The 27,929-nt window shown below is 40.6% G+C and overlaps 1 protein-coding gene across 1 annotated transcript in view; it reads right to left on the bottom strand.

Moving 5' to 3' along the window:
• DNAH10 (dynein axonemal heavy chain 10) overlaps nucleotides 1-27,929 on the bottom strand; it is a 112,050-nt gene that overhangs the window by 39,081 nt on the left and 45,040 nt on the right. Inside the window, exons 29-52 of the mRNA XM_063454314.1 lie at nucleotides 27,410-27,643; nucleotides 27,069-27,292; nucleotides 26,284-26,553; nucleotides 26,019-26,202; nucleotides 25,496-25,630; nucleotides 24,520-24,672; nucleotides 20,208-20,396; nucleotides 19,292-19,438; nucleotides 18,227-18,418; nucleotides 17,093-17,211; nucleotides 15,401-15,559; nucleotides 14,086-14,221; nucleotides 13,853-13,975; nucleotides 9,915-10,049; nucleotides 7,839-8,055; nucleotides 7,596-7,715; nucleotides 6,811-6,956; nucleotides 6,294-6,446; nucleotides 4,197-4,457; nucleotides 3,149-3,321; nucleotides 2,120-2,213; nucleotides 1,848-2,015; nucleotides 1,497-1,685; nucleotides 1,228-1,399 (exon numbers count right to left, since the gene is read on the bottom strand). Coding sequence (XP_063310384.1) covers nucleotides 1,228-1,399; nucleotides 1,497-1,685; nucleotides 1,848-2,015; nucleotides 2,120-2,213; nucleotides 3,149-3,321; nucleotides 4,197-4,457; nucleotides 6,294-6,446; nucleotides 6,811-6,956; nucleotides 7,596-7,715; nucleotides 7,839-8,055; nucleotides 9,915-10,049; nucleotides 13,853-13,975; nucleotides 14,086-14,221; nucleotides 15,401-15,559; nucleotides 17,093-17,211; nucleotides 18,227-18,418; nucleotides 19,292-19,438; nucleotides 20,208-20,396; nucleotides 24,520-24,672; nucleotides 25,496-25,630; nucleotides 26,019-26,202; nucleotides 26,284-26,553; nucleotides 27,069-27,292; nucleotides 27,410-27,643 — 4,093 coding nt within the window. The remainder of the gene's footprint in view (nucleotides 1-1,227; nucleotides 1,400-1,496; nucleotides 1,686-1,847; nucleotides 2,016-2,119; nucleotides 2,214-3,148; nucleotides 3,322-4,196; nucleotides 4,458-6,293; nucleotides 6,447-6,810; nucleotides 6,957-7,595; nucleotides 7,716-7,838; nucleotides 8,056-9,914; nucleotides 10,050-13,852; nucleotides 13,976-14,085; nucleotides 14,222-15,400; nucleotides 15,560-17,092; nucleotides 17,212-18,226; nucleotides 18,419-19,291; nucleotides 19,439-20,207; nucleotides 20,397-24,519; nucleotides 24,673-25,495; nucleotides 25,631-26,018; nucleotides 26,203-26,283; nucleotides 26,554-27,068; nucleotides 27,293-27,409; nucleotides 27,644-27,929) is intronic.

Here is a 27,929-nt window from a genome sequence, read left to right as displayed (position 1 = left end):
TGCAATTAAATTTATTGACCTATGTTTGATGCCTTTTCACAAATAAAAAAGAAAGGGATATATTGTTAAGAGTTGAAGGGATTCTGGCCTCCAGTACCTGGCTCAATTTATTTGATTTGGCAGTCATCGGAGTACAGAAGTCAGTGGGAAGAAGTATGGGATGAAGAGTTATGTCATTTTCAGCCGCTATTTAATTTTTAACTGATTTAATTTGCTTCTCTTAAAGATTATTTAATGCATCATTTAAATAACATTCCAAATGTTTAATGCAATCAATACTAAAATCTTCTTATGGGACATGGTTATTCTTTTTGGGGCTCAGAATTTTGCTTTGCTTGTCAACATATGTAATAAATGGGAAAAAGCCAAAATATGCTATTTATCAATTAATACTCTGTTTTACTATTCAAACATTGTAAATGAAGTTTGCAAATATTAGATTTCTAATATTTGCAATGTGTTTTCTATTTCTGTTTGATATTGGTTATTTAGTATTTTGATCAAACTGCCCAGAACTACTGTTTAGGTAGGAAATATCGAATTCTGTTTATTTTGGATAAATCATATTCCAACAGGTTTTTTACACATCGGCAAATGCTATAAGAAGCTTTCAGCACATTAGAGAAATTAACATGTATGGTATTTCATTATAGCATTATGTTCCAAGATAAAACACAATATGAGTATATTTTTAGCATTGCTTAAAACGAGTTCAGGATATAACTATAAAATATGAAGCTCAAGTATGTACATTAAACAAGATGTAACATAATTTACAGTCATCTCAAATTGTTTATAGTGACCTTCATTGGTGTTTGGGGATCAGATCATTTATCTGAAATCAGTTAAATGTGGAAATAGTATTATTTTTTTTATATATCGACACAAAAAGGACCTGTGTGAACTATAAAATATATTGATGCATAATAAGAGCAGTGAAATGTGTCTGGCTTGAATATAATTCTCTAAATTCTAGAAATCTGTTCGTAAAAATTATGTACCAAAACCACAAAGAAAAACATTAGTTAAAGCCTTCAAAATAAAAAAATCATAATGAAAACATGATACATGGTCTTTTGCATTTTTAATTCAGTTACTGCATTTGCTTTAATCTTTGCACTTGTAGCCCATCTACTGGCCTTTCTGTAAAGTATTATTGCATTGCACATTTAGCTAATTTTTCTAATTATTAATTTTTCTTTTTTTATTTAGATTAGCAGTTATCACCTGATGTTAGCATGTTGTTGATCAGTTCCAGGAAACCTTCTTCTGCCACATGAGCATCAGTAAACAAGAAAATCATCTTTTTATTTTCCAGACCAAGTTTCGTGTAGAGAATCTTGAGATCCTCACGGAAACTATTCTCTCCATAACCTCGACTTAGCACAATTTCAAAAACCTAACACACAAGAGGAAAAAAAAGTTTTTTTGTTGTTGTTGTTGTTGTTGTTCAGGAATTATTGGCTATGTATATAGCTGCAGCAATCACAACACACCTCATAACCAGCTGCAAAAGCAGCAAGTCGAGCCAGCGATTGCTTTCCAGACCCTCCAACGCCAACCAACAATGCATGACCTCGATCCATCCTTATAACGCGGTGTATGCGAGTGAGGTGCTCAAGAGCATCATCAAAAAGAACAAGGTTCATTTTGGTATTCATTTCGTTGTATTCTTCAAGAATTTCCTGTTAACAAAAACAATTACAGGGATAAGCTATACAACATCACAAAAAACACAGTTAATATTTTACATTAGTTATAGCTATCAAAACATGTCTTAACGTTCACAGTGAATTGTTACCACTGAGGTTTTCCGGACATTGATAAGTCTTGCAGAACCATGTTACCTGAAAGAGAGCTTTAGAGGCATCATAATCCTGGATGTCCTCATACACTCGAGGCTCTCCCTCCTGCATCGCAGTCCTGTAGTCTCCAAAAAGAATGGGATCCTTCATGGCATGTTCCAAATCAGCAGGAAAATGTTCTGCTATCAAATGTTCTAAATGGCCTTGGACCTTCAAATGGTTTATGGAGGAAGAAAAAAAGGAGTAATACTTATCCAACAATATTTTATTGTTCCCATCTTATAGAAATACACTTAACTAACAGCCATACATACCACTTTCTTATCATCTTCATTAATGAGCCTATCATGGAATACACGTAGGGCTTCGTTTCTCCATACTCGCACCATCTGACCCACAGTCAGGAATCTTCAAATAAAAAGATTTAGTGAAAAACAAAACATACAAAAAAAATTGTCTCACTTGCAACCAGTGAGGATATTATAAATAATAACATAATTAAAATGTTTGTTGCTTTTCATTTAGCATTTTTTCCCTACATATAGTTATAAACTTCTCTACAGTAGTTTACAGTATGACAAAACTCAGGCAATGTCACACCTTGACGCTAAAGAAGACCTTACTAAAGAATCCTAGGTGGGGATCATACCACCTAATTCACCAGTTTGTCCTGCTCAATAAAATATGAGTATAAGACCTTTTATATATTTTATATTATAAATGTGTTTTATACAGTGAACACTATTGCTCCCTTTTTTTATATTGGGTTACCATATTGCTAAAACATCTGCTGGAAGAATCCTCACCAATATCCCACCAGTGAGGGATCAACACCACTGAATGTGAACTACACCAGAGCTTGTATTAGCTCTATAAAATGTGAGTAAGACCATAAAGATCCGCACTATTACTTGTTTGTAGCATACTACATCATTGTGGTTTCTTTTTTGTTCTTCTCTCTATGTGGATATGGATCCAAAGCCGTCGTTGACTCCCCTTTCCCCACAAGAAATGAATTTCCAAAAGGTCTAGTAAACTGTTGTTCTAGCTGCACCTCAAAGTTTGGACTTTTACTAGTTATTTTATAAATTTCTTATTGTTTTTTATTATCTTGGACTTTTTATTGCTTTTTACTGCTTTGTATTATTACTTAATATCACAGTTTTATATATTTGCAATTATAGGCGCCACCTACTTGTATTCCTATCTTGGGGTCTGTTTACGTATCTTAGGGTCTGTGAGGGAGCCCCATCAACTTTAGGTGTGCTGACTTGCCTACTTTAATTTATTTCTGTTTGGTTACTCAGCGCTTACTCTTCTGTTGTTTTTGACAAAACTATTACCTTTCTGGAGTAGTAAGAACCATGCCATTGTAAACCCTGGAGAGATCGCGCAGATTGAATATATAATGAAACTTTGATGGAGTAGGGGGCAAGTCTCGGACAATCAGTCTGTAGAGTTCCAAAGTGCAGAAGGTCAGCTTGTCACAGATGGCTTGTATATCTTCATGAAACAGCTGCAAAGGATATAAATAGAACTCTTTAAATATTAAGAGATGCAAAAGTATCTTTTTTTAAATATGCATGCACTTTCCTGTCTAATTCAGTGGATATAAACTGTAAGTACTGTAATTAACAACATGCGGCTGCATTGCTGAGGCACAGTGAGCTCTTTAAGCAGGAGTTGTAGCTCTCAAATGGAAAGCATTGATATATATACAGTACTTTAAAAGGGTTTATATATCAACTGTTGTACCTTACTACCAACCATGGCCTCAATTTCATACATTTTCAAAATAATCAATGCTGTTAGAATTTTTTTCCAAAATGATTTATCTACAGAATTAATTATTAAAGTCTGTAGTAATATTTTAGATAAATCATTTGCACAGTTTTTCTAACAATATTGAATCATATAAAAAAAAGTTTACTAAATTGAGGCTCACATTCCTAAAGGAGTACAACTGTCCAAAATTCACTCTGAATTTTGAATGCAATATAAACAAAATGCATTTTATAATATGTAACCCCCTCCAAAAAACAACTTTACTTTACAATCAAGAGTTTCTCATTCTGGTCTATCCAGTCTGATTTTACCCGGCTAACCCCTATTAAGCTGTAGTAGGTCATTTACTTCACTGGAGCATTATCGAAAAGGATGAATGGAACGCTGCCTTAAAACCTAAAGGCATCCGTGCTGAGGCCGCTATCCTTTTACACAGCTCAGTTCACAGTTATACAAACAAGGCTATCTGCTGTAATAGTGGAACAGCCACCAATTGTGCATGTAAGTGAATTAAGCAAATTCCCTGTTTGGCTCTTTTACTTTTTAGTGAAACTTTGCATACACAAATTTGGTTACCAAATGGTGAAATCTTGGAATGGTTATTACCTTTGTATGTCCTTTCAAAATAGAAGCATATATAAGATGTAGGGACTCCTCCGAAGGAAACAAGACATTAAACACAGTGAACAGGGACACAAATCGAGGATCCACTTCATTACGGCCACCACCAGCTTTCCCCATAGCAGCTATGAAGCCAAGGTCTCTTAGAAATTTGCAGTTTAGCTCCTTTCCACGGTCATACATGCCACCTTTCTCAAGAAGCAACTTTAAAAGAGCAATGGGCTGCTGTGTACCATATTCATCAACCTATACCCCAAACAATAAAAAGACAAGGCATTACAAAAGAAAACTGAAATACAACAACATTTGACTTCGCTATAATGGCTGTTAAAGGAAAGCTACTACTAGCCCTCATAATGACATATGAAGCAAACAGCTACCATCTGATTTATCATGAAAGAAAAGTATGCTCTCTTTTGCATACTGACATTCAAGCCACATGATATGGTTTGAGCAGCTTAGTATTCATCACAAGCTTCCATAGTAATGACATGTTACAAATCGCTATTTGTAACTGGCCCTTTAAATGGAAAATTGCCCTGCTTCCTTGGATTGTGGAGAAGCCTATTTGCCAGCCTCCTGCCTCATGACTATGGCCCCTGGAAGATTGTGCCCCTGATAATGTATTAACTTTTATTGGGTGTGTATGGCCCTTTAAGAACCGTCTGGGGACATCTTGTAACTTTGGTGAACAATGCCCCTTTAAGACTATGTCCCCAGACCTGTAAAATAACTTGTTCCTGGCTCTCTCCCACTTGGTTCAGTAAATAGGGCTTACTGAACCAAGTACCACACAGGCGGACCACCCAGAAGTTAAAGTGTGCAGGCAATTTACCTCCCAGGCTGTGAGGTTACTGCAGGTTAATTGCCGAGCGCTGGGTGGCCGCCATTCGGCAGCCGAACACGTGGCGGCGGCCATTTTAGTCATTCGAATGCGGTCAGCGGTGTATGCTAAAGATTCTGTGGAACTAAAATCGGCTACACATTTTGCCGAACACCGCTGACCCTTACCTTCTCCCATACTGAACTTGCAGCTCCAGAGACTAAGTCCCGTTCGAAATGGGACTTAGTCGTTTTTCGCCATGAAATTGACCGGCCGCACAGCCCAAATCTATGGAACTGTTTTGGGCAGGAAATTGTGCTTGCGGTCGGTCATAAAGGACTTCCAGCTAACTTTTGATCCACTGGAGGGATTTGGCTGATTTTTGGAAGTGTTTATGTTTGATGTATGCTGAATGTAGTCTGAATATGCAACTTTTATTGAAATTGAATGTATGGTTTTAAAGTTACAGTGTGTATGTGAAAACTGTATTTTTATTGTATGTAATAATTGGTTTAACTGTTTATCTGAGGGGAGGGAACCTGTGGGCTGTACTATGCTGTTATTGGTTAATTTCATCCTCCCCCTGGGAGTGTCCTGTGTGTACCTTATCCTAATAAAAAGCAGGCTGGGTGTTCCAGTCCTCAGACCTCTTCTGACCCTCAATACGTAGCCTTGTCTCGTTATTGGAGGGAACTGCTATATCACACTGGGGATTGCTATGCGCTGCATATTCCCCTGAGCTCTTAATCACTTAGCTCTTGTAAGAGCTTGTTCCGGATACGCTCTCCAGGAGGAGAGATCTTCCCCACACGGTCCTGGAGGACAGAAGCCGATCCAGGGTGGAAGGAAGACGGCGCGGCTCCAGTTAAGCTACGGCGGTTGTGGAGCCTGCGGTGGTTGTGGTGTCGTCTGCAGTGCTTGGAGTCCTCTGAGAGCGCTAGGAGCATCCATCAACGGAGGGTACTCGGTCGGGGTACACAGAGCTCCGTTACATGACAGTTGACCGCTAAAATTGTTCATAGCAGTGAGTTGCATTTTCAAATGCTTGTCCATGTTGTATCATGGAAGGGAGTCACTACCGCATATATACGATTTTATGAAAATAATTTAAGGAGCTGCAAGAGCTTTTTTTTGTCCACCTACGCACAATACAACATCATCTAGCATTTCTAAACAGAAAGCTGGGCTAAATGCATACAAAAAGAAGGATAACATAGCCAGATGAGAGCAGGGACACATAGGAAACAATCTAATTCAACCTTTGGCATATTCAGGTCATCCATGAAAACCAGCAAACGCTTTCCCATTGGGGGTCCAAAGGTATCTTTTGTACGTTTTTCAACATTGGCTTCCAGGTTTCTTTGGATATCCATAGATGTTGTACGTGAGGAAAAGTTAATGGTCAGGAGCATCTAGGAAATATTAAAGTCAAATAGCAAATTGATATTGGGTAAGATTGTCCAATAACAAAACACATTTCAATGATAATATTTACCTGAAAGCATATACAATTATTAATGTGATACGCACTTTAAGAATTCAATTTACAATTTTACCTACAAATCTCCAATACAATTCAGATTAACTAGCAATATCTCTTAGAAATGTTTCAAACTTGTTTGACCATTTTTTTTCTTCGTGTTTTCAATTGTAGCCACTATGGATAAATACAACCATCATGCCTATATCATAAATACAAATATTGCTTGAATTATTAATGCCTACTTTAAGGAGAATTTTTTTTTTTTTTTTAAAAAGCATGAAAGAATCACATACAGTGTTGTCTCTGTTGAGGTTCTTAAGGAGGTTCAATGTAGTTGCTGTCTTAGAAGTGCCAGATTCGCCAACGAGAACCACTGGCCTTTTAATTTTTACCATCTGCTCCAAGAGCCACGTGGTACGTGTAGTGTCCACGGTGGGAACTGAAAACAAATGATGTTATGTTTCTTAAATTAACATTCACTTTGAATAATGGTGTAAGAGACATGCAACAAATTATAGACCAATTGTGATGGAGTATATGTGATTGTTTTGTTTTTTGCGAAATGACATACATCTGTTCATATCTACCTGTAAACAATTCTACATACTTAGCTCTATAATTCTAATATGCTCCAATAATATAACGGACATGTTTTACACTGTTTTTTTTTTTTTTTTTAATTCACTAAACACTGAATGGTAGTGAATCAAAAGTCCAATTGCAAAATGTAGCAAGAATTATGCATTTGGAGAATTTTGCAAATTATAAATTTTTGGTACATTTTGCAGTTTAGGTTTCAATTGTCTACAATTCTGTGTTTAATGAATAAACTCTCTTGTTAAAATGTGAAAAGTGAGCATGCCTCGATTTTTTCCTTTAGGAATGATAGGCATTAGTCCAGAGCAAAATATATGGATGATGGATATGGAGGCTGCTTTTTGCAGTGGGCTGTCTGTGTATCCAAGTCTCCAAACAGAAAGACATGTGCTGTCAAGGTGTTCAAATCCCCAAATTAACAACCCCCCCCTCCTCCCCCCCCCCCACCCTCTGTGCATAGATCATAGTGCATTCTGCTCACCTAGTATATCAATAAACTTCACATCGGATTTATGGTTGTATTGAGGAACCAATTTACTCCAAGGTATCCACTTCTTTTTTTCTCCATCAAAGTGGAAATCGTAAATAGTGGGCAACTGACCTGCAAAGGAAAAAAAAATAAAAAAATCAGATTCACTTTGTGGATTGGCAGCATCCTTTACAAATCGCTACTACAACAGAAGGATATTTTTATTAAATCAATGTAAAATGTAAGAACACCTACCTGGAAGCTCACCAGGTCCAGCTAATGCATGCTCCTCATAGGAAGTTGACATTGAGGCCAAACGTTTAATATACTCGTCAAATTTAACCCTTCCTGCTTCAAGCAATGTTCCTCCCAGAGAGCAGTATAAGGCCTCAATAAAGTAGCATTCCAAAACATCCGCATCCTCAATTTCTTTTGGAATTAATGCATCCAACATCATGGACAACTGGGTCACCTGTAAAAGCCACCGCATTAAACATCATATTGCTTACTGTTATTGGAGAAAACCAGTTGCAGTAATAGACCATTCCACACTTCTAGATGTTGATTGGGTAATAGTTTTTGTGGACTAAACAGCTTGATTAATGAACAATTAGACATAAAAAATAAACTACAAAGATTCCCCTATTAAATGGCATCAGTAAACAAAATATGTATTATTTAATAGATATTTTTATTTCATTCGTGCGTTTTTTTATTATTGTGTATCCACCATACAGCTGCAAAATATTGTTTTACAAATTAGCTATCAAGAAATGATTGGACATCACAAATGAGGGATTTATTTACTAAACAATGAAATGTGGTGTACGTACAACCAAAATTAAAAAAAAAAAAATTTACAACTTTCTTTAGTAAATATTACATATATAAATCAATGGTATACTAATAGGGTTATTTACTAAACTGATAATTCAGAGTAAATTTCAAATGTAATGCCAGAGTAGCCAAACTGAATGCATAGCTGACTTAGAGAGTTTTTCCAGTTCTGTTATTTTGACCTTAAATGTAAAATGTACGGTAGGCAATAGTATATATTTGAATAAAGAGAGCACACAATGAAAACAGACACAAATCGTTAACATTTATTGGCTAGGTTGTGGTGTTTTATTTAAAACCCAAGGGGGCATAACAATCATACAGTTTAAAAGAATTAACCAAATAACATATAACTTAAAAACTTTGCAAACTCTATTTATTAAACATCACCAATTTGTCCTAGATAACCAGACTGCCTTTCATACCATTTAACAGCAGTCCATCCTCATAACTTAAACACACTGTTTACATAAACGCCACAACAAGTAACAATCAAAATGGAGGAGGGGGTCTGTCCATGCCTCTCTTCATGCTGTCTCACACTCTGCTTACATGCTTTCCTAGTTTCCATTCGTTTTGTAGCTCATGACCTGTGTCCAATCCCAGGCCAGAGCCAGTCTCCTAGCAACAGCACGGTCATCTACATCTGCTTAAAGGACCACTATAGTGCCAGCACTATAGGGTCATTAGGTCCCCTCTCCCGCTGGGCTTAATGGGTTAAAACCCCTTCAGCCACTTACCTTTCTCCAGTGCCGGGCTCCCTCTGTGCTGGGGAACTCTCCACTCCCGGCTGACGTCAGATCCGAATGCGCATGCGAAACAAGAGCGGCGCGCGCATTCAAACCACCCATAGGAAAGCATTACTCAATGCATTCCTATGGACAGCAGCGTCTTCTCACTGGGATTTTCACAGTGAGAATCGTGGAAGCGCCTCTAGCGCCTGTCAGTGAGACAGCCACTAGAGGCTGGATTAACCCTCAGTGAAACATAGCAGTTTCTCTAAAACTGCTATGTTTTCAGCTGCAGAGTTAAAACTAGAGGGACCTGGCACCCAGACCACATCAATGAGCTGAAGTGGTCTGGGTGCCTATAGTGGTCCTTTAACCCCTTAAGGACCAAGCCTCTGGAATAAAAGGGAATCATGACATGTCACACATGTCATGTGTCCTTAAGGGGTTAACTAACTGGCTAAATCTTCCCAGCAATTGATTCCCTCATTCTGAACTACGTAACATCATAACACCACTATTAACCCTATCATTGACACCATACATATATGCAACAGTGTATAATACATCTGGGATTTAAATTCACTGAAGTTACCTTGAATTCTCACTGTAAGTTTCAAAAAAGAAATGCTAGTGGAAACACTTTATTTTTTGTTGCTTTAGTATTCTGTCATACTAGTGTAAGAAAAGCAAGTGATGGAGAAATGTTTTAAAAATAATAATAATTAAAAAAAAAATAGATAAACTGTAAAGGTTTAGGTCCTACCATGTTCAGATCAGTCTGAGGAACAATCATTTTTAACTTTTCTACTTGTTTTCCATCCATGATTCCTTCAACAATCATGTCTAGGCACTGAGGGACATATTTCTCAAATAAGCGGTTTAATTCGGTTAGCTCTTGCTTAAAGGGGGGAAAAAAAGAAAAGGTTTAGGTAACAGAAATAGTAAACATTTATCCCATTACACTGAGACATAACAGGGTAGGGGTAAGGCAGGTACATTTATTTTGGTAAAGGGATGCTCCAGACCACAAAAGCACTTTAACTTGCTGAAATGCTTTATGTGTGAAGAGTGTCATCTTTTTTTTACATTTTACAAAGAGTGCAGATTTCAGTAGAAAGTGACACTTTTATAAATGAACCTTGCTACACCCCACAGGCTTTCAAGCAGACAACCAGTCATGTTACTTCCTAGTTTGTTTAGCAAGGTCAAGCTAAACTCAAAGGGCAGACAATTGCTCAGAGCACCTGCCTTGCAAAGACTTCTCATTGAGCTGCATTGGGAAGTCTGTGATTGGACAGCCACAGAAAGTCTAGGCGGGGTTAGAAGGGGAGGGAATGCAAAGGCAGCAGACAGTGTTTTTTTTTTAATTTTCATTATTGTATTTGAGCAGTGGAGTGTCCCTTTAAAGCAAGCATAACTAGAGTGCAAACCATTGGAACCCCCCTTCCATCCCCCCCCCCCCCCGAGCGTTCCTCCCCCACCCCACACACTTTAGCCATGATATGTAGATAAATATGAGGTTTCTTATTTTAAAAACATACACAACGTGCTTTGTAGATGGACAGTAGATAATAAAAACACAGTAAAGAAACAGTTTATTTAATTATTCATCAGTAACACAGGGATATGTAATACACCCAATGCATGTAATCAGTCAGTATAGGTTTCAATAGCCTATATCACTTTAAGAATGATTCATTAATGACAGGTAAGAGATCCACGGATCTAAGTTTGCTAACAGCATATCATCATTCAAAGGAAGTTAGATTTATTATTTTCTTCCACGTTCTGTACCTATTCCACATAACATTTAATACTTTTGGACAGGCTATTCAAATAATTTCATATTTTATATTATTTTTTTTTATTTTTTTAATTCTTTATTTTTATTGTGCAAAAGTGGACAAATCGTCTTGCCCCGTCACAATAACGGGTGCAAGAACATGCATATAACACAATGAAGCAGAATACATACAATATTAACCTTGATAAGCTGACATTTGCTTCATTTCGCTGGTCCAGCACATTTTTGTTTAATACAATATAAAACATAAATGCTAAGCATTGCAGGGTAAGGTGAGTGTACGTCATAGACGTTGGTCTGTATCTGCCCGTAGGCCTGTTAACATTTGAAGGAACTAGTGATGAACGTTTAACAGTTAGGGAACAGTATTACGATATATTATTATGCCTAAAAGAGCAGTTATGACCCCGCAGCTGCATGCATTTTCACGACATGTTACCAGTGTGGCGTAAGAGCACATGCAGCACTGTTTTAAATGAGAATACACATGGGGATAACCTGTTCGGCCTTCTGATTAAATTAGGTTAAGTTCTTGTAGCCCATCACTCCTATATGTAGTGTGGTTTCGTATGGTGGTCGGAGTACCTTCTCACATAATGTGAGGGTTATATGTTGTGCATATTGGCTTAGGCCTTCGTTCGGCTCAGCGGTATTATCCAGCGTATGTGTCTGCTAGGTGTTTAGCTAGTATCTATGAGCTATGTCAGTGACTGGAACTCGTAGTGGCATTTGTTGTGGGTGGGTCGGCTTACAGCCTCATAAGTGTCGCTGTGTGATGTAAGGTGTCGCTGTACCTAAATTGCCTATTGTTGCCCAAGTATGGTGCCGCTGTGAGGTGCGCCCCTGTGGCCTGAGTATACATTTACTGCCGAGCTCGGTATGGGCATCGTGGCTGTAAGTTATATATACCGGGGATACATGGTGCCTGCAGGGTCGGGACGTAATTGTCGCATGAGGTAGACTAACATGCACATAAGGCTGTAAATTACGCATCATAAAATCTAAATCTAATGACAGTGGTCCGAGGCCCGTTCTACTGCATATGTAGTGCTTGAGTTAAGTAGGCATTCTATAGTTCAGACAAATGCTAGGGTATACAGTTACAGCAGGTAAACAGCCTACTATCGGAAGGCCACTTTGGAAAGAACGGGTTAACACAGTTTGAAAGATAAAGATAAAAATGCAAATAAAAAGAAAAAATACGGTTATAAAGAGTGTCTTGTGTGTGGCTATATTGCCAGGAGTAGTCAAACCGTTCATGTTACCACATTGCGGTCTGGTGCGAGTTTAGCGGTGCTCGCCCGGGTTGGATTCCGGCTTCGAGTGGGCAGCCTTGGCGTTCGGGTCTGGAGGCCTCCCCTGGGGGATAAACTCCGGGGCATTCATGGCATCCCTTCTTAGTGTGGTAGTGTTGCTTGTTGGGCGCGGCGTGATCGTGAGCGAGTCTGTGGGTAAGTGAAATAGGCCCAATAGTGCCACCGCTTCTTGCATGTCCCTTATAACGTGTTTGGCATCCCCTCTGTCAATGTGTATGGTGCGGCTGGGTCCCCAGCGGTACCTGATTTGGTGGAGCCGAAGTAGGGCCGTGAAAGCGCTCATAGACCTTCTCCACGCCAATGTCCCGCCTGAGAGGTCTGCGAAGAAGGAGAGGATCATCCCTTCGAAGTGGTAGTTGGCTTGGTGTCTAGTGGCATCTTGCACTGTTCTCTTGTCTTTGGCGGACTGAAACTGGACTATTAGGTCCCTCGAGGCAGTCGGCGGGGCCTTCGGTGGTTTTGGCGTGCGGAAGAGGCCTTCTAGGGCGATTGCTTTTGCCGCTTTAGGGGTCAGTATCTCAGAGAGGAGCCGCCTGATAAAGTGCGGAAGTTCTTCGTCGGGTGTTGAGTCGGCGACTCCCCGGAGCTTCAAATTATTTCTGCGGTTCTTGTCTTCCTGTGCAGAGATTTGTTGCTCGTGTTGCCATGATTTTTGTTGTAACGCCCGGACTGCCGCTTGGAGGTCTGCTAGCTGGGTGGTGTGATCAGTGGAGGAGGCTTCCACCGCTTTCAGCCTCGTCGTTATGCCCTGAATGTCACCTCTAATGAGAGCCACTTCGGCCGCAAGTTTCTCGTGGTGGGTCGCCATTAGGTCCCCGATCGCCTCCATGGTTACTGGAGTAGGGGCTTTCTTGTGAGTTGGCGCCTGTGTGATCGCTGGGGCTGGCTTGGCCACCATGGAGGTACTCTCTTCTTCGTCTGAGGAGCCCTCCGTGAAATCGGAGCAGCCGCCATGTAAGTACGCCATCTTGGCCTCCGCCGCCTTATGCGCTTGCCGCCACAGTTCCCCGATATCCCTGTTCTGGCGGGGACTATCAGGTTTAGCTTTTTTATTTTTCCGCCCCATCTTGTTCGTGCGGGTCTTAGGCGCTCTCCTGGCGAGTGTGAGCCGGGTGTGTGGGCCCTGATTTCTCGGTTTATTCGCTTTCTGGTCCGGAGGACTGCGGCCATGCGACCGTTCGCTTCAAGCTCTTGGCTCCGCCCCCCATTTTATATTATTTTAATACTTTGATAGGATTTTTTTGATATTTCAAAAGTTTTTCCAAAAATATTACATAATTCTAAAAGCTTATTTGAAAACATTAAATAATTGTGTTTCCAATTTCCAAACAATGAGCTATTAAAGACCTTGGAGTAGAGAAGGGTAAAGACATGTCACATCATAAATGGAATTTCTTCACATAATAAGACTTTTTACAATCAAGCAATCAATCCTTATGCATAACATACATATTGTGTTTGCTTTGGATATTATGCAACAACATAATTCACTGTTTGGTTGTTTGTTTTAATATGCTAGTTTACCTAATAAAGTCACCAAAACAACTGTGAATGTAAATTTGCATACTTCATTAATATTACCTTGCTTTGCCTATTGTTGACCCATTTCTGCCAATAAGGTTGATATTTTAGGTTTTTGGGATCAACAAATACCATGCCACAGCGAGATACTGTTGCAGGGGATGCATACTGCAAATCTCCAACCTAAACAAACAGAGACAAAGCAATTAGAAGCGCTGTATTATTGGAGCCAAAGAATAAACCCTCTTAGCAGGTAAAAAGAAAATCAATGCTATGATGAAAATAGTTTAGACCTCAAATAATAATGCACAGTGTGGCTGAAGTCTAATGCGCTCTCCATTTGCCAAGGTCAATAACTTGTTGTCATCCATCACTGAATTCATATTTTCCACCCACAGAGCATCCACATCTCCATCAAAAAGAATATATCTGGAAGAAAAATAAACATTTGCTTCACAGAGGAAGTTAACTAAGCGTTCATTTCTGCTGATGGAGACTGTTTGCTTTTCATTACACACCTGTTCTAAAATATTCTCAGCACATTAATTATGATAGCATTGATCACTTGATATTAATTTAGTATTATGTCCATTGTAACTCTATTTTGTGCAGCAAATATATTACCACTTTAGAAATAAATTAGTCGAATGATTTATATTAGATTAGATTTATTGCTATTCTGTCAACATTCCTTTTAGGGCATTTCCCTATATTTGTTACTTGCCAGAAAAAAACTGTATATCTGAAAAATTATGATCAGCTCAGAAGTAGAAACAAATGTTTACCATCACGGCCGGCAATTCACTAAAGTTCAAAGTGAATTCAAAATTTAGTGAAAAATGGCAGAACTGAAATTCAAGTTTAGACACTGATTTTGCACGGTGTGCTTCCAGTTCAGTCACTGAATTTGCACGGTGTGTTTCCAGTTCAGTCACTGAATTTGCACGGTGTGCTTCCAGTTCAGACACTGAATTTGCACAGCGCCGGCCAGCTGCCACCTAATTAACCCTTGTGCCCCAAGCAAATAGTTTTATTTTTTTTATTTCGAATCTGGGCACAGAGGCGTTTATGATTTAATTAATTTAGTCTGGATTTCAGCCGTCCAGTACAGCTGAAATCTGGATCAAGTTCAGTCCTGTTCAGGGCTCGAATTCCAAAATCTGGACATGAATTCCATCAACAATGTCTGGATTTTGCAATTTCTAATGGCCTATACGCAACTAGATGGCTTTGAGCCATTCAAACTTTAGTGAACAACCCTGGTGAACTTTCTCTTTACAGCATAATTTACACTATATGCATTTTCTATCCATTCAGCTAGTAAGTGGTATAAATGAAAACCTGAAAAGGAAATACAACTTTTAGAAACACCAACTGATATTTGAGGCACTTCAAACATAAGACATTTACAGGGATATTTAAAAAGTGAGAATTGTCTGGAATTCAAGAGAATTTCAAATTTAAGGCCAAAATAGATAAACTAGAAACATTCTCTAAATCAGCTGTGCTTCCAGTTAGGCTACTTTGGACTTGAATATGAAATTCACTTTAAAGTGACTCTGAATTGCCAGCAAATCTCAACACTGTATAATAGTTAACTTTTCTTACCTTCTCTCTTTTTTATCAGTGGGCTTGTTAATTTCCCTGAAGATATTCGATAGGACCCCATCTGTCCAATCTCTGGTCGTAGGATCCAGGATGCCATATAATTCAATCACACTCATGGACTTGGGATTCAGTGTGTATAATTTGGTAACAAGACCAAGTCTGGAGGATATACAGTTCATTTATTATACATAAACCAGATTATCACTATAATGTTAGCATATGATTTTCCCAATATACGAAGAATCCTGATCACTTACAAACCATTTTATTCTATTATGGGTAATCCTTTACTTTGTTAATGCATGTGGCATAAACAAATAACATCCTAATCCCAGAATCCTGAAACTATTTTATAAACAAGACTGATTACTTAGAAACGCATATGTTACAAGAATATCGTTATATTGGAATGTGTGATGGTGGATTACATGTAGGTAGAGAAGACTAAAGTAGAATGAAAACTATACATTTTAATATTGGTGTTTCCTACGTTGGATGACTGCACTTTTTACAAGGCACTCTTTTATCAAATTAATTAATGTGTAGGTAGTATGACATTTACACGGCATTATATTATTTTAAATCAGAAGCTTTCCCCACTAAATGCCACTTCTAGATAATAATGCAATGATATGTGAAAACAATGCTTTAGTATTGAAAAAAATATACCGTACATACATTATGTATTTACTCCGCATTCGATTTTCTAATAAATAGTAGAAAATGCAATGCTTCCTCTTATTAAATAACAGTGCCATCCAGTGGAGAAGAAAGCAGAAGATAAAACATTTTTTTTTCAGCTTTTGACACCAAAAGATCATTTAAATCCCTCTTTCAGGATTTCTTCTTTGTGGTCAGCATCTCTACTCTCGAAGTGTGGCTGAGATATTGTTTCAGCGGTATCGAGCCAACCTGATTGGAGAACCTATGTGTGACCTACTCCGAGGAACAATTTGCAGGTGTGCATATCTCAACGAAACCAGGCTTTGAATTAAAACCTTAACTAGCTGAGATGATTTGATTGATTCATGTGCTAACATTTTTCTAACATACTCTGTCTATAATTATACTGTGGGTGTTTTATTGAGACATATCTGTTTATATTGAAAATAGATCAAGAACAACGTGGCTTATTCAAAAAAAAAAACTGCTAAAACTGAACTTTTATTACATTTCTGAAAAATATTTTATTTTGTATACCAGCTATGCTTCTGAATTCAGCAAAATAGAACTAATTTCTATAATTTATGGCGCAATATAAGTTACTAACATTCTCTCTCTACCTATAATCAGACAGGCATAATCCTACAGAATAGCTGTTAGGAATATTAACATGGCAGCAGTTACAGTTTGAATTGCCCCTAAGATTACAGCCGGGGCTATTTGAGAGAATGAAAATAAATATTCACAAACAAGTCATATAATATAAAGCCACCACTAGGGCGAGTGTGATCGGATGCACCTTTTAAGGTTTTCTGACAAATAAGTAAAGAGAGAGATAAAGGAACTTGGTGGTGAAACAGGATGTCGATTAATCAGCAGTTTTACGGTCTGACTACCACCTTGACAACGCATACTTCAAGATAAAGTGTGAGGAAAATAGACAAATGAACATGTGTTTTGCTTTTATGGTAAGTTCGTCGGGAGTGATTCATTATATCAAATAATAGGATAATGACAGGTAGCACTTACTTTGTCTGTGCGAAGCACAATGTGTTGATTACGACAGATTTTCCTCCTCCGGTGGGTCCAACCACCATGGTTGTGTGACGTGTTAGCATGGTCTCATACATCTGAACTACCTTATCCACCTTTAGATTAGATCAAACATCAACAATCAATAACACATTTACTACAGATCAATTCATATGCCCAAACAGTGACACACAATGACTTTACAAATGCAAAATGACTGAGCAGTCTTAATGCTTATACCTAGCTAAGGATGGCGTAGTAGTGGCTGGAGGAATAAAAATAGAAATAATTAGTAAAGGTTTAGTGGGTATCCACTGGCTTGCCACATGATGATGAGCAGTGCAACGTCTAGTCTTTAGAAGAAATAGGTATAAATCTAAATGATTATTCATATAGTTTTTTCAAACAGAATACATGAGCAAAATATTACTTCCTACTGATAGCTATATAATAATGCACTTATTATATAGCCAGGCCGTCTGGTCTTCAGGGGGGCTGGCATCTGACCACGGAAGTCGATCCATATCGGAATGGAATAACCACCTCACTCCGACCCGACCATGAGAGGGATATTGTCCTCCCACCTTACACCCTCCCGCCCCCCTTTTCCCCCTTGCTCCCTCCTCTTATTTTTTCTCCCTATTTCTCCTCTTTCACTTATACCGGAGAGAGCACCATAGAACCACGTACACAACAACAGGCATAATGATATAACCATGATCCAACAGAGGCTATGCCTGAAAACACAAGCTCTGGTAGATGTTGATTAACAGTGTTAAGTTTATAGGATAACGTAATTTTGATGTTGTCAGAACGCAAGTACCCTCTTACAGAGGCAGGGTAACCAACTAGTGTAGAGCAGATCACGACCACTGCGTATATACCCATGTTAACGATGCATGTATTGCGTATTGTTATTCTGGTATGTAAAATGTGACGCAACGACTCACCAAAAATAAAGAATTCTAAAAATGTTTTTTTACGAATATTGCATTAGAAAACCAAGCTTGAATAGTTTGGTCTTCCGCATACTTCTTTCATGTACCAGCAACAATGTAATGAAACACAATAATACGTAGACACTTATACACATATAGCTTTAAGAACAGGGTAGGTGAAATGCAGCATTACCTGTGTTGGTAACAAGATATATTTGCCCTCAAGAAGGGCTTCTTCTACAGCATCGTTAAGACTTGGGTAGCGAACACGTGGGCAATCCAGTCCCGGAAACAGGTCAGAAATTAAACCAAGAAACAGGGGAACATCTTCAAATACAAATTTAGGGAGATTCATGTCTCGCAGGGCCCTCATCAAAACAACATCCTGAAAATGCAAATTTTCTTCATGAATTACAACTAAACAATTTGATAGGTACTCGAAAAATAGGATCATTGCATTATAGGATAGATTGTATTTAATAAGATATCTCTGGTAACTGAATAGCAATTTCCTATAGTTGTCAAATGAAGAACTGCGATTCAGTTATCAGAGTTAGTTATCTCTTATAATTGAACATATTCACTGCCCTTACATATTATTATTATTATAAAAACGCTCTAATAGTGCAGCATGAACACCAGACATGGTTATTCAATAATGTGTCAGCACTCTACTGAAATATCAATGTGTTGGAAAGCCTTTAGAAAGGCTTTTCCTGCCTTGAAGCTCATTCTGTTCAGAGAGCTCAAAGCGCTCACTGGGATCAATTTGTATTGCGGATTAGTTTTTGTTGTTTTTTTTTTTTCCCCATCAGATTTGTGCAAATTAGGTCTTTAGGATGAGAGGGGTAGTTAGGTAAGCACTGATTGTCAACCAGACACCGAATCCATTCTGATTGTTGCAATTCAGTCGGGCTGGCTGAATTCCAACAGGAATTACACTTAAGTAAATATGAGAATTGCCCTTCCGGTCATAATTGAGACATTTTCACCAGATTTTGTCCATCCAGACAAAATCCAGTGTTACGTGAATAACCCAGAATGCGTTGAGTTAGATACTTTAAAACACTTTGCTAGTAAAGATCGGAAACTGCACAGGATTCTGTAACTGGAAGTAGCATACACATACATTAGTAGGTATAAAACTCGATTTTTCAGCATTCTAAACATTTTTACAATATGCAATAAATTCAAGTAAGTTAATGTACAATTTACAATTCTAGATGTCCAATGTTGTAACTGGTCCATATAATTTTACCTCATTCAGCTCAGGTGACCCTCTTTTCAGTTCTCCAGCCATCACCAGCACAGATTTGAGGGCACGCAAGCCAAAGTCATAATGATGCTGCTTAGAAAGCTGTTCCCGTGCAAGTTTATATAACACAGTCATCTTTTTAGCTAGGTTCTGAAACAGAGAGACATTATTATTATTATTATTATGATTGCCATTTATATAGCGCCAACAGATTCCGTAGCGCTTTACAATATTATGAGAGGGGGGATTTAACTATAAATAGGACAATTACAAAAAAAACATGGAGGAACGATAGGTTGAAGAGGACCCTGCTCAAACAAGCTTACATTCTATAGGAGGTGGGGTATAAAACACTAAAGGACAGGAAATAGCAATCAAAATAGGTGGGAGTGAAGCAGAGCTGGAGGAGAGAGTAGAGTGCTGCCCTTCAGGAGAGAGCAAGAGACAGGTATGTGAGGTAGAGGTTACTCTGGGAGGCCATAAGCTTTCCTAAAGAGATGGGTTTTAAGGCACTTCTTAAATGATTGAAGACTAGGGGAGAGTCTGATGGCGGTAGGCAGGCTGTTCCATAGGAAGACATCAATGGATATTGCAAACGTTCAAAAATGTCTGGTAACGACAACAATACAGTAGATGTACCTAATAACATGAGCTATGTTGCTGTATGTACAAATTATACGGACAGAATTGCTAGCACCATAGGCTATTTGGCCTTACACTCAATGAAGAAGAATAAAATCATTCCTTCCTTTAAAAAAAATAAATAAAAATGTAACTTTCCTATAATAGCACATGTGTTTGGTATTCAGTTGTTACATTTATTTATGAACATTATAAGTTTGGGAAGCAAATTCAATGCTTGACCTCTGACCTTGTAATTTGAACAACCTTTTTTATTTATTTTTTTAAAACAACTTACTTTGGCTTGTAGAAATCCTTCTGAAAACAGCATGATTTCACAAATTTGCTGGAGGTCTGGTACAATTACCACAACAGGCCTGAAAAGAGACTTGACAGATTCCGGCAACTCTGTACGGCCAGCATAGCCAGGATTCATGGTAATGAAGATACCCATTCGAGAATCCAAAGCTATTTCCTGTCCTTCAAACTGAAATCAGTAAATCAAGACACAAACATTCACTTGTTGTCATGTATAAATGACGAATATATCAATTCATATAGTCAGATTATGATTATTGAAAAACATGGTGCAATTACCTTAAACATTGCAGTTAAAATGATCATACAAGTGACTTATTAGCAAAGTGGTTAAATAATATTCAGGATTGCTTACAATTTGAGTGTTACTGCAGAATATTATGTGACATATGTGGATATCATACTGGACATTTTAAGGAAAGCAATTTTAATTTAATTGGACTCATTAATTTATTTAGACTACTGAATAGAATGTCTTGTCATCTAATTAGTTAGGTGAAAGGGTGACTTGATTCCAGCGCTGATGTCCCGCGGCGCTCGGGTAGTGCTCTGTAAGGTCTACCTTTATGTAGCATGGCTGAGCGGAGGAGTGCGCACCGCAGTACAGGAGATTCAGTTTCCTGTACTCGGCTGGACTGAAAGGAAGTGAGCACTTTCAGTCCGTCCGGGAACAGAAAACTGAATCTCCTGTACCATGGTGCGCACTGCTCCGCTCGGCTCCGCAACATAAAGGTAGGAGAGAGAGGGGCACTAAGGGACAGGTGGAGGGGTAATAAGGAAACACTATGGGACGGGTTGTGGATGGAAGAACACTATGGGACAGAAGAGAGGGGGAGTGGGTGAAAGAACACTGTGGGACAGGGGAGAGGGGAGTTGGTGATAAGGAACACTATGGGACAGGGTGGGGGGTGAAGAACACTATGGACAGGGGAGGGGAGTGGGTGGTGAGGAACACTATGGGACAGGGTGGGGGGTGAAGAACACTATGGGACAGGGGAGGGGAGTGGGTGGTGAGGAACACTATGGGACAGGGGAGGGGAGTGGGTGATAAGGAACACTATGGGACAGGGGAGGGGAGTGGGTGGTGAGGAACACTATGGGACAGGGGAGGGGAGTGGGTGGTGAGGAACACTATGGGACAGGGGAGGGGAGTGGGTGGTGAGGAACACTATGGGAAAGGGGAGGGGAGTGGGTGATAAGGAACACTATGGGACAGGGGGGAGGGGAGTGGGTGATAAGGAACACTATGGGACAAGGGAGGGGAGTGGGTGATAAGGAACACTATGGGACAGGGGAGGGGAGTGGGTGATAAGGAACACTATGGGACAGGGGAGGGGAGTGGGTGATAAGGAACACTATGGGACAGGGGAGGGGAGTGGGTGATAAGGAACACTATGGGACAGGGGAGGGGAGTGGGTGGTAAGGAACACTATGGGACAGGGGAGGGGAGTGGGTGGTAAGGAACACTATGGGACAGGGGGAGGGGAGTGGGTGATAAGGAACACTATGGGACAAGGGAGGGGAGTGGGTGATAAAGAACACTATGGGACAGGGGAGGGGAGTGGGTGATAAGGAACACTATGGGACAGGGAAGGGGAGTGGGTGATAAAGAACACTATGGGACAGGGGAGGGGAGTGGGTCATAAGGAACACTATGGGACAGGGGGAGGGGAGTGGGTCATAAGGAACACTATGGGACAGGGAAGGGGAGTGGGTGATAAGGAACACAATGGGACAGGGGGATGGGAGTGGGTGATAAAGAACACTATGGGACAGGGGAGGGGAGTGGGTGATAAGGAACACTATGGGACAGGGGAGGGAAGTGGGTGATAAGGAACACTATGGGACAGGGGAGGGGAGTGGGTGATAAAGAACACTATGGGACAGGGGAGGGGAGTGGGTGGTAAGGAACACTATGGGACAGGGGGGAGGGGAGTGGGTGATAAGGAACACTATGGGACAGGGGAGGGGAGTGTGTAATAAGGAACACTATGGGACAAGGGAGGGGAGTGGGTAATAAGGAACACTATGGGACAGGGGAGGGGAGTGGGTGATAAGGGACACTATGGGACAAGGGAGGGGAGTGGGTGATAAGGAACACTATGGGACGGGGGGGGACACTATGGGACAGGGGGGGGGAGACCACTATGGGACAGGGGAGGGGAGTGGCTTATAAGGAGCACTATGGGACAGGGGAGGGAAGTGGGTGATAAGGAACACTATGGGACAGGGGAGGGGAGTGGGTAATAAAGAACACTATGGGACAGGGGAGGGGAGTGGTTGGTGAGGAACACTATGGGACAGGGGAGGGAAGTGGGTGATAAGGAACACTATGGGACAGGGGAGGGGAGTGGGTAAGGGGGAGTGGGTGATAAGGAACACTATGGGACAGGGGAGGGGGGGAGTGGGTGATAAGGAACACTATGGGACAGGGGAGGGGGGGGGGGAGAACACTATGGGACAGGGGGGGGAGACCACTATGGGACAGGGGAGGGGAGTGGGTAATAAGGAACACTATGGGACAGGGGGGGGGGGAGTGGGTTATAAGGAACACTATGGGACAAGGGAGGGGAGTGGGTAATAAGGAACACTATGGGACAGGGGAGGGGGGGGTGGGTTATAAGGAACACTATGGGACAAGGGAGGGGAGTGGGTAATAAGGAACACTATGGGACAGAGGAGTGGAGTGGGTGGTAAGGAACACTATGGGACAAGGGAGGGGAGTGGGTGATAAGGAACACTATGGGACAGGGGAGGGGGGGGGGAGAACACTATGGGACAGGGGGGGGGGGAGAGACCACTATGGGACAGGGGAGGGGAGTGGGTGATAAGGAACACTATGGGACAGGGGAGGGGAGTGGGTAAGGGGGGAGTGGGTGATAAGGAACGCTATGGGACAGGGGAGGGGAGTGGGTAATAAGGAACACTATGGGACAGGGGAGGGGGGGAGTGGGTGATAAGGAACACTATGGGACAGGGGAGGGGGGGAAGAACACTATGGGACAGGGGAGGGGGGGGAAGAACACTATGGGACAGGGGAGGGGGGGGAAGAACACTATGGGACAGGGGAGGGGAGTGGGTAATAAGGAACACTATGGGACAGGGGAGGGGGGGAGTGGGTGATAAGGAACACTATGGGACAGGGGAGGGGGGGGGGAGAACACTATGGGACAGGGGGGGGGGGAGACCACTATGGGACAGGGGAGGGGAGTGGGTAATAAGGAACACTATGGGACAGGGGGGGGGGAGTGGGTTATAAGGAACACTATGGGACAAGGGAGGGGAGTGGGTAATAAGGAACACTATGGGACAGAGGAGTGGAGTGGGTGGTAAGGAACACTATGGGACAAGGGAGGGGAGTGGGTGATAAGGAACACTATGGGACAGGGGAGGGGGGGGGAAGAACACTATGGGACGGGGGGGGGGGGGGGGAGACCACTATGGGACAGGGGAGGGGAGTGGGTGATAAGGAACACTATGGGACAGGGGAGGGGAGTGGGTAAGGGGGGAGTGGGTGATAAGGAACGCTATGGGACAGGGGAGGGGAGTGGGTAATAAGGAACACTATGGGACAGGGGAGGGGGTGATAAGGAACACTATGGGACAAGGGAGGGGAGTGGGTGATAAGGAACACTATGGGACAGGGGAGGGGAGTGGGTAAGGGGGGAGTGGGTGATAAGGAACGCTATGGGACAGGGGAGGGGAGTGGGTAATAAGGAACACTATGGGACAGGGGAGGGGAGTGGGTGATAAGGAACACTATGGGACAGGGGAGGGGAGTGGGTGATAAGGAACACTATGGGACAGGGGAGGGGAGTGGGTGGTAAGGAACACTATGGGACAGGGGAGGGGGGGAGTGGGTTATAAGGAACACTATGGGACAGGGGAGGGGAGTGGGTAATAAGGAACACTATGGGACAGGGGAGTGAGGGGAAGAACACTATGGGACAGGGGAGGGGAGTGGGTAATAAGGAACACTATGGGACAGGGGAGGGGGGGAGTGGGTTATAAGGAACACTATGGGACAAGGGAGGGGAGTGGGTAATAAGGAACACTATGGGACAGAGGAGTGGAGTGGGTGGTAAGGAACACTTTTTTTTTTCCTACTCTAAAAACTAGCTGCGTCGTATGGTCAGGTGCGTCTTATAGAGCGAAAAATACGGTAATCAAAACTGTGAATCTAAGGTTTGAACAGTTACTACAACAGGAACAGGAACCCTCTGAGCAATCTCCCTACATGGTGGCAAAGTAATTCAGTAAAATCTGAAGATGTAGCCAAAAGTAGCACTGACCTGAAATTTCTTGAGGTGATGAATCAATGCATTCCGAATTGTCTGGATCTGGGAGGAGATCACTGATAGCACAGAAGCATCTATTCGATTGAACTCATCAAAACATCCCCAGGCTCCACACTGGGCAAGTCCAGAGAAGATTTTACCTACAGCCTAATATAAAAATACATGGCGTTCATGCATCAGAAAATGCCATTCTGTGATTCAGTTCCTTCATGAATTATCAAAACTGTTCTGTTTCTCACTGTCCTTCTCTGGGAACAAAATCCTTCTTTCTGTTCAATGAGCTCTCAGAATACGGATTGTGTATGAGTGTATCACAGGATGAGACAGCAATAGAAATCAGAAAGTAAATTGATATTCAATACAATGTAAAGACTGACAACACAGATCAAAATGGCTTTAAGGTTTCTACCATCCTGCTTTACTATAACATAACAGGAGAAATATTTATTTATAAAATATTTTACCAGGAAAGATACATTGAGATATCTCTCGTTTTCAAGTATGTCCTGGGTCCACAAATCATTGCATTGTTACATTAGGGTACAATAAAATACAAAAACAATATTAATACACAATAAATACAAAATTTAAAATACAACTCAAAAATGAAATAAAAGAAATCTAAAGTCCAGATCATTTTAAGAATTAACCCTTAAAGTGATCAGGAATAAGACTTATATGGCAAACCGTATGAAACTCTCCCTTTGGGAAAGAGAGGTGATTCGCCTTCATGGATACATCATGGTTGCATTGGTCTATGACTGTGGAAAAAAAAGAAACATGCTAGCAATATGCAACTGCAGAGGACATTACTGTGAAGATGCTGAACCTAGGATGGGGGGCTGTCGAGTGACATGAAGTATTCATGCGTACGGGGGAAACAGATGTAGGACAAAGCCAGAAAATATTATTGAGTCCCCAACCTGAATCTATTATTGATATTACTCTTGCACAGGAGAACATTCCTTACTTTATAATCCATTCCTTCGCCACAGTTTGTAACGACACAGAGCAATCCAAGCGCTTTAGCCAGGTCTTTAGTTGTCTCAGTTTTACCAGTTCCTGCTGGCCCAGCCGGTGCTCCCCCAAGATACATGGACAGTGCCTGTAAAACAAACAAGTTCAGTTAAACGTAAAAACATTTACAAGTATCCGGTCTTCATATTCCTGCAGCTTGAGCCTTTGTAATTATCCAATTTTTGGAACAACATTTTTATGTAGACTCAAATACTTAACTATGGATCGAGAATATTAAAAAAAGAAATAAAAAAAACACTGCCTGTTGCTATCAACATTTTATTTCCTATTCTTGGAAGTTGCTGTTTATAATATAGATGACTAACCAGACTGTAGTCAAAAGAGAACACTGAAAAACCATAGACTGAAAGAAGCAAATTCCCCCATGAACCTGGAGGATACAATGCATTTTGCTCCTTTTCTCATGGAAGATGTTTATAGTTGTGCTTTATATAAACAGAATGAACATGTATTACCTGAGTCAGTGTTAGGTATATGCGATCGGTCAGTGGGGTAATGACCAGTCTTCCATTTAGGCCCATGTACTCATAGCCATAAGCAAATGTTCCAGTACACTGTCGAACATTTAGGTCATCAGGCTCTCTGTCCCAGTAAAATCGCAGCTGGCTTTCCCATTCAAACTCCCGGGCATCCATAATACTGGTAAAGAAAGTATTCCCACCATCAGTAACATCCTTGAGGATCACAGTGACCATCTACACAAAAAGAACATTAGCTCACCTGTCTCTTACAAATATGTCCACAATGTCTCTGGCATGCACGTCAATGATAAGGACAGTATTATATTTCTTCCTGTCGTTCCTCTCTAAAGGTTGGGTTATTCTGGTAACAAGCTCATCAATCTGCTGGTGCATTTTCTTTGCATAATTCTTCAGGGCTAGTTTCTCCCCTTTCTTTACTTTTTGAAAGACGTCTTCTACTTCCCAGGTCCACCATACCTGATTACCAGCCAATACCACCATGCCCTGGTACATTAGCATCCAGTCTACCCTGTATGATAAAATATTACTGGTATTTATATAGTGCCAACATATTCCACATCCCTTTCAAATTTTATAGTTGGGATACAACAGTAAATAAAACAAAGTATTCAAAATATTAACAGGATCAAGAGGTTAACGCGGCCCAAATGAGCTTACAATATAAAGGAGGTGAGGTATAAGAACACAAGAGGAAGACCAACATGGGAGATATGACCAACAAGTGAGGGTGTGAGATAGCAGCAAATAAAGACATAAATACATACATAAATCAATATGTCACAAGAAGAGCTTATCATCCATGATAAATACAGGTGTTATAGGATTCAGATACAAAGAGTAAATATAGTGCAATGCTCTAAAAGTGGGTTGTCAACATGGAAACCAAGATAATATTTCTGCTTTATGCTCCTCTTTAAGAATATTACCTCAAGATCTCTCTTTAACCATAAAATATTTCATGGAAAATGTGCTTGATGTTTATCGATCAATATGTTTAACTATTAAATATAAGGTTATACAAACCTGCTTTTGTCCTCACAGTATCTAAATATAGCCTCCTTGGTTATGAGTCTGTTTGTCCTCCTCATCTCTTGTAGTACAGCTGTCATCCACTCTTCAACTCGTCCTTCAGCGGGTATAGACTTGCGGAATGGCATCACTTCCCCTTCAGCTGAGATCATAGCGGTTGCCACAGTTTCACCATTATCCCCCACTTGGAATTTTAAGGATGCAATGTTGTCATACATCTGGAATAAGGAAGATGTTTAGATGAGCTAAATTTGCAATAGATCTTCTATTATAGAACACTCATATTCATCTGAGGAAGATTGATTTCAGTTGTATATTGACTAGACATGAGATACCTTGATGATGTGCTCCTGGACACAGGCTGGATCACTGCTTCCAAGTATACTAAGCAGCTCATCATCCGATATAAAGAAAAATCTCGGGAAGGCATTTCTCTTTGAGTCCAGGTAATCATTCAAGCTCTTCTGACATCTCTCTAGGCCCTCACTGAGGTTTTGTAAATCAGATAGGCGATTAGAGGCTTGGCAGCATCTTTTAATAACGGGATCTTTTACGGTTTCAGACATTATCTGTACAAAAATAATATATATATATATATATATATGTTTCACATCTGACACTTTGTATTACAGGTGTGGACTGTCAATTCATATGTATCAACAAGTAAAACACATTTTTACAATAAAGTAATGATCATAAGTACACCATTTTGAAACCCTAAGACCACAACCCGATGGAAACTTTGGCCGAACAACAGGATTTTAGGGGGGGCGAGTTTGGTGGAAAGTATATTTTATTGCTCAGTAACTGTACAGCTGTATATCTGTTTACGGGTTTGATTAGCACAGTGTGTAC

Source organism: Pelobates fuscus, chromosome 5, assembly GCF_036172605.1.
Source record: "Pelobates fuscus isolate aPelFus1 chromosome 5, aPelFus1.pri, whole genome shotgun sequence".
Taxonomy (NCBI): Eukaryota; Metazoa; Chordata; class Amphibia; order Anura; family Pelobatidae; genus Pelobates; species Pelobates fuscus.
This window is presented reverse-complemented; position numbering and strand designations above follow the sequence as displayed.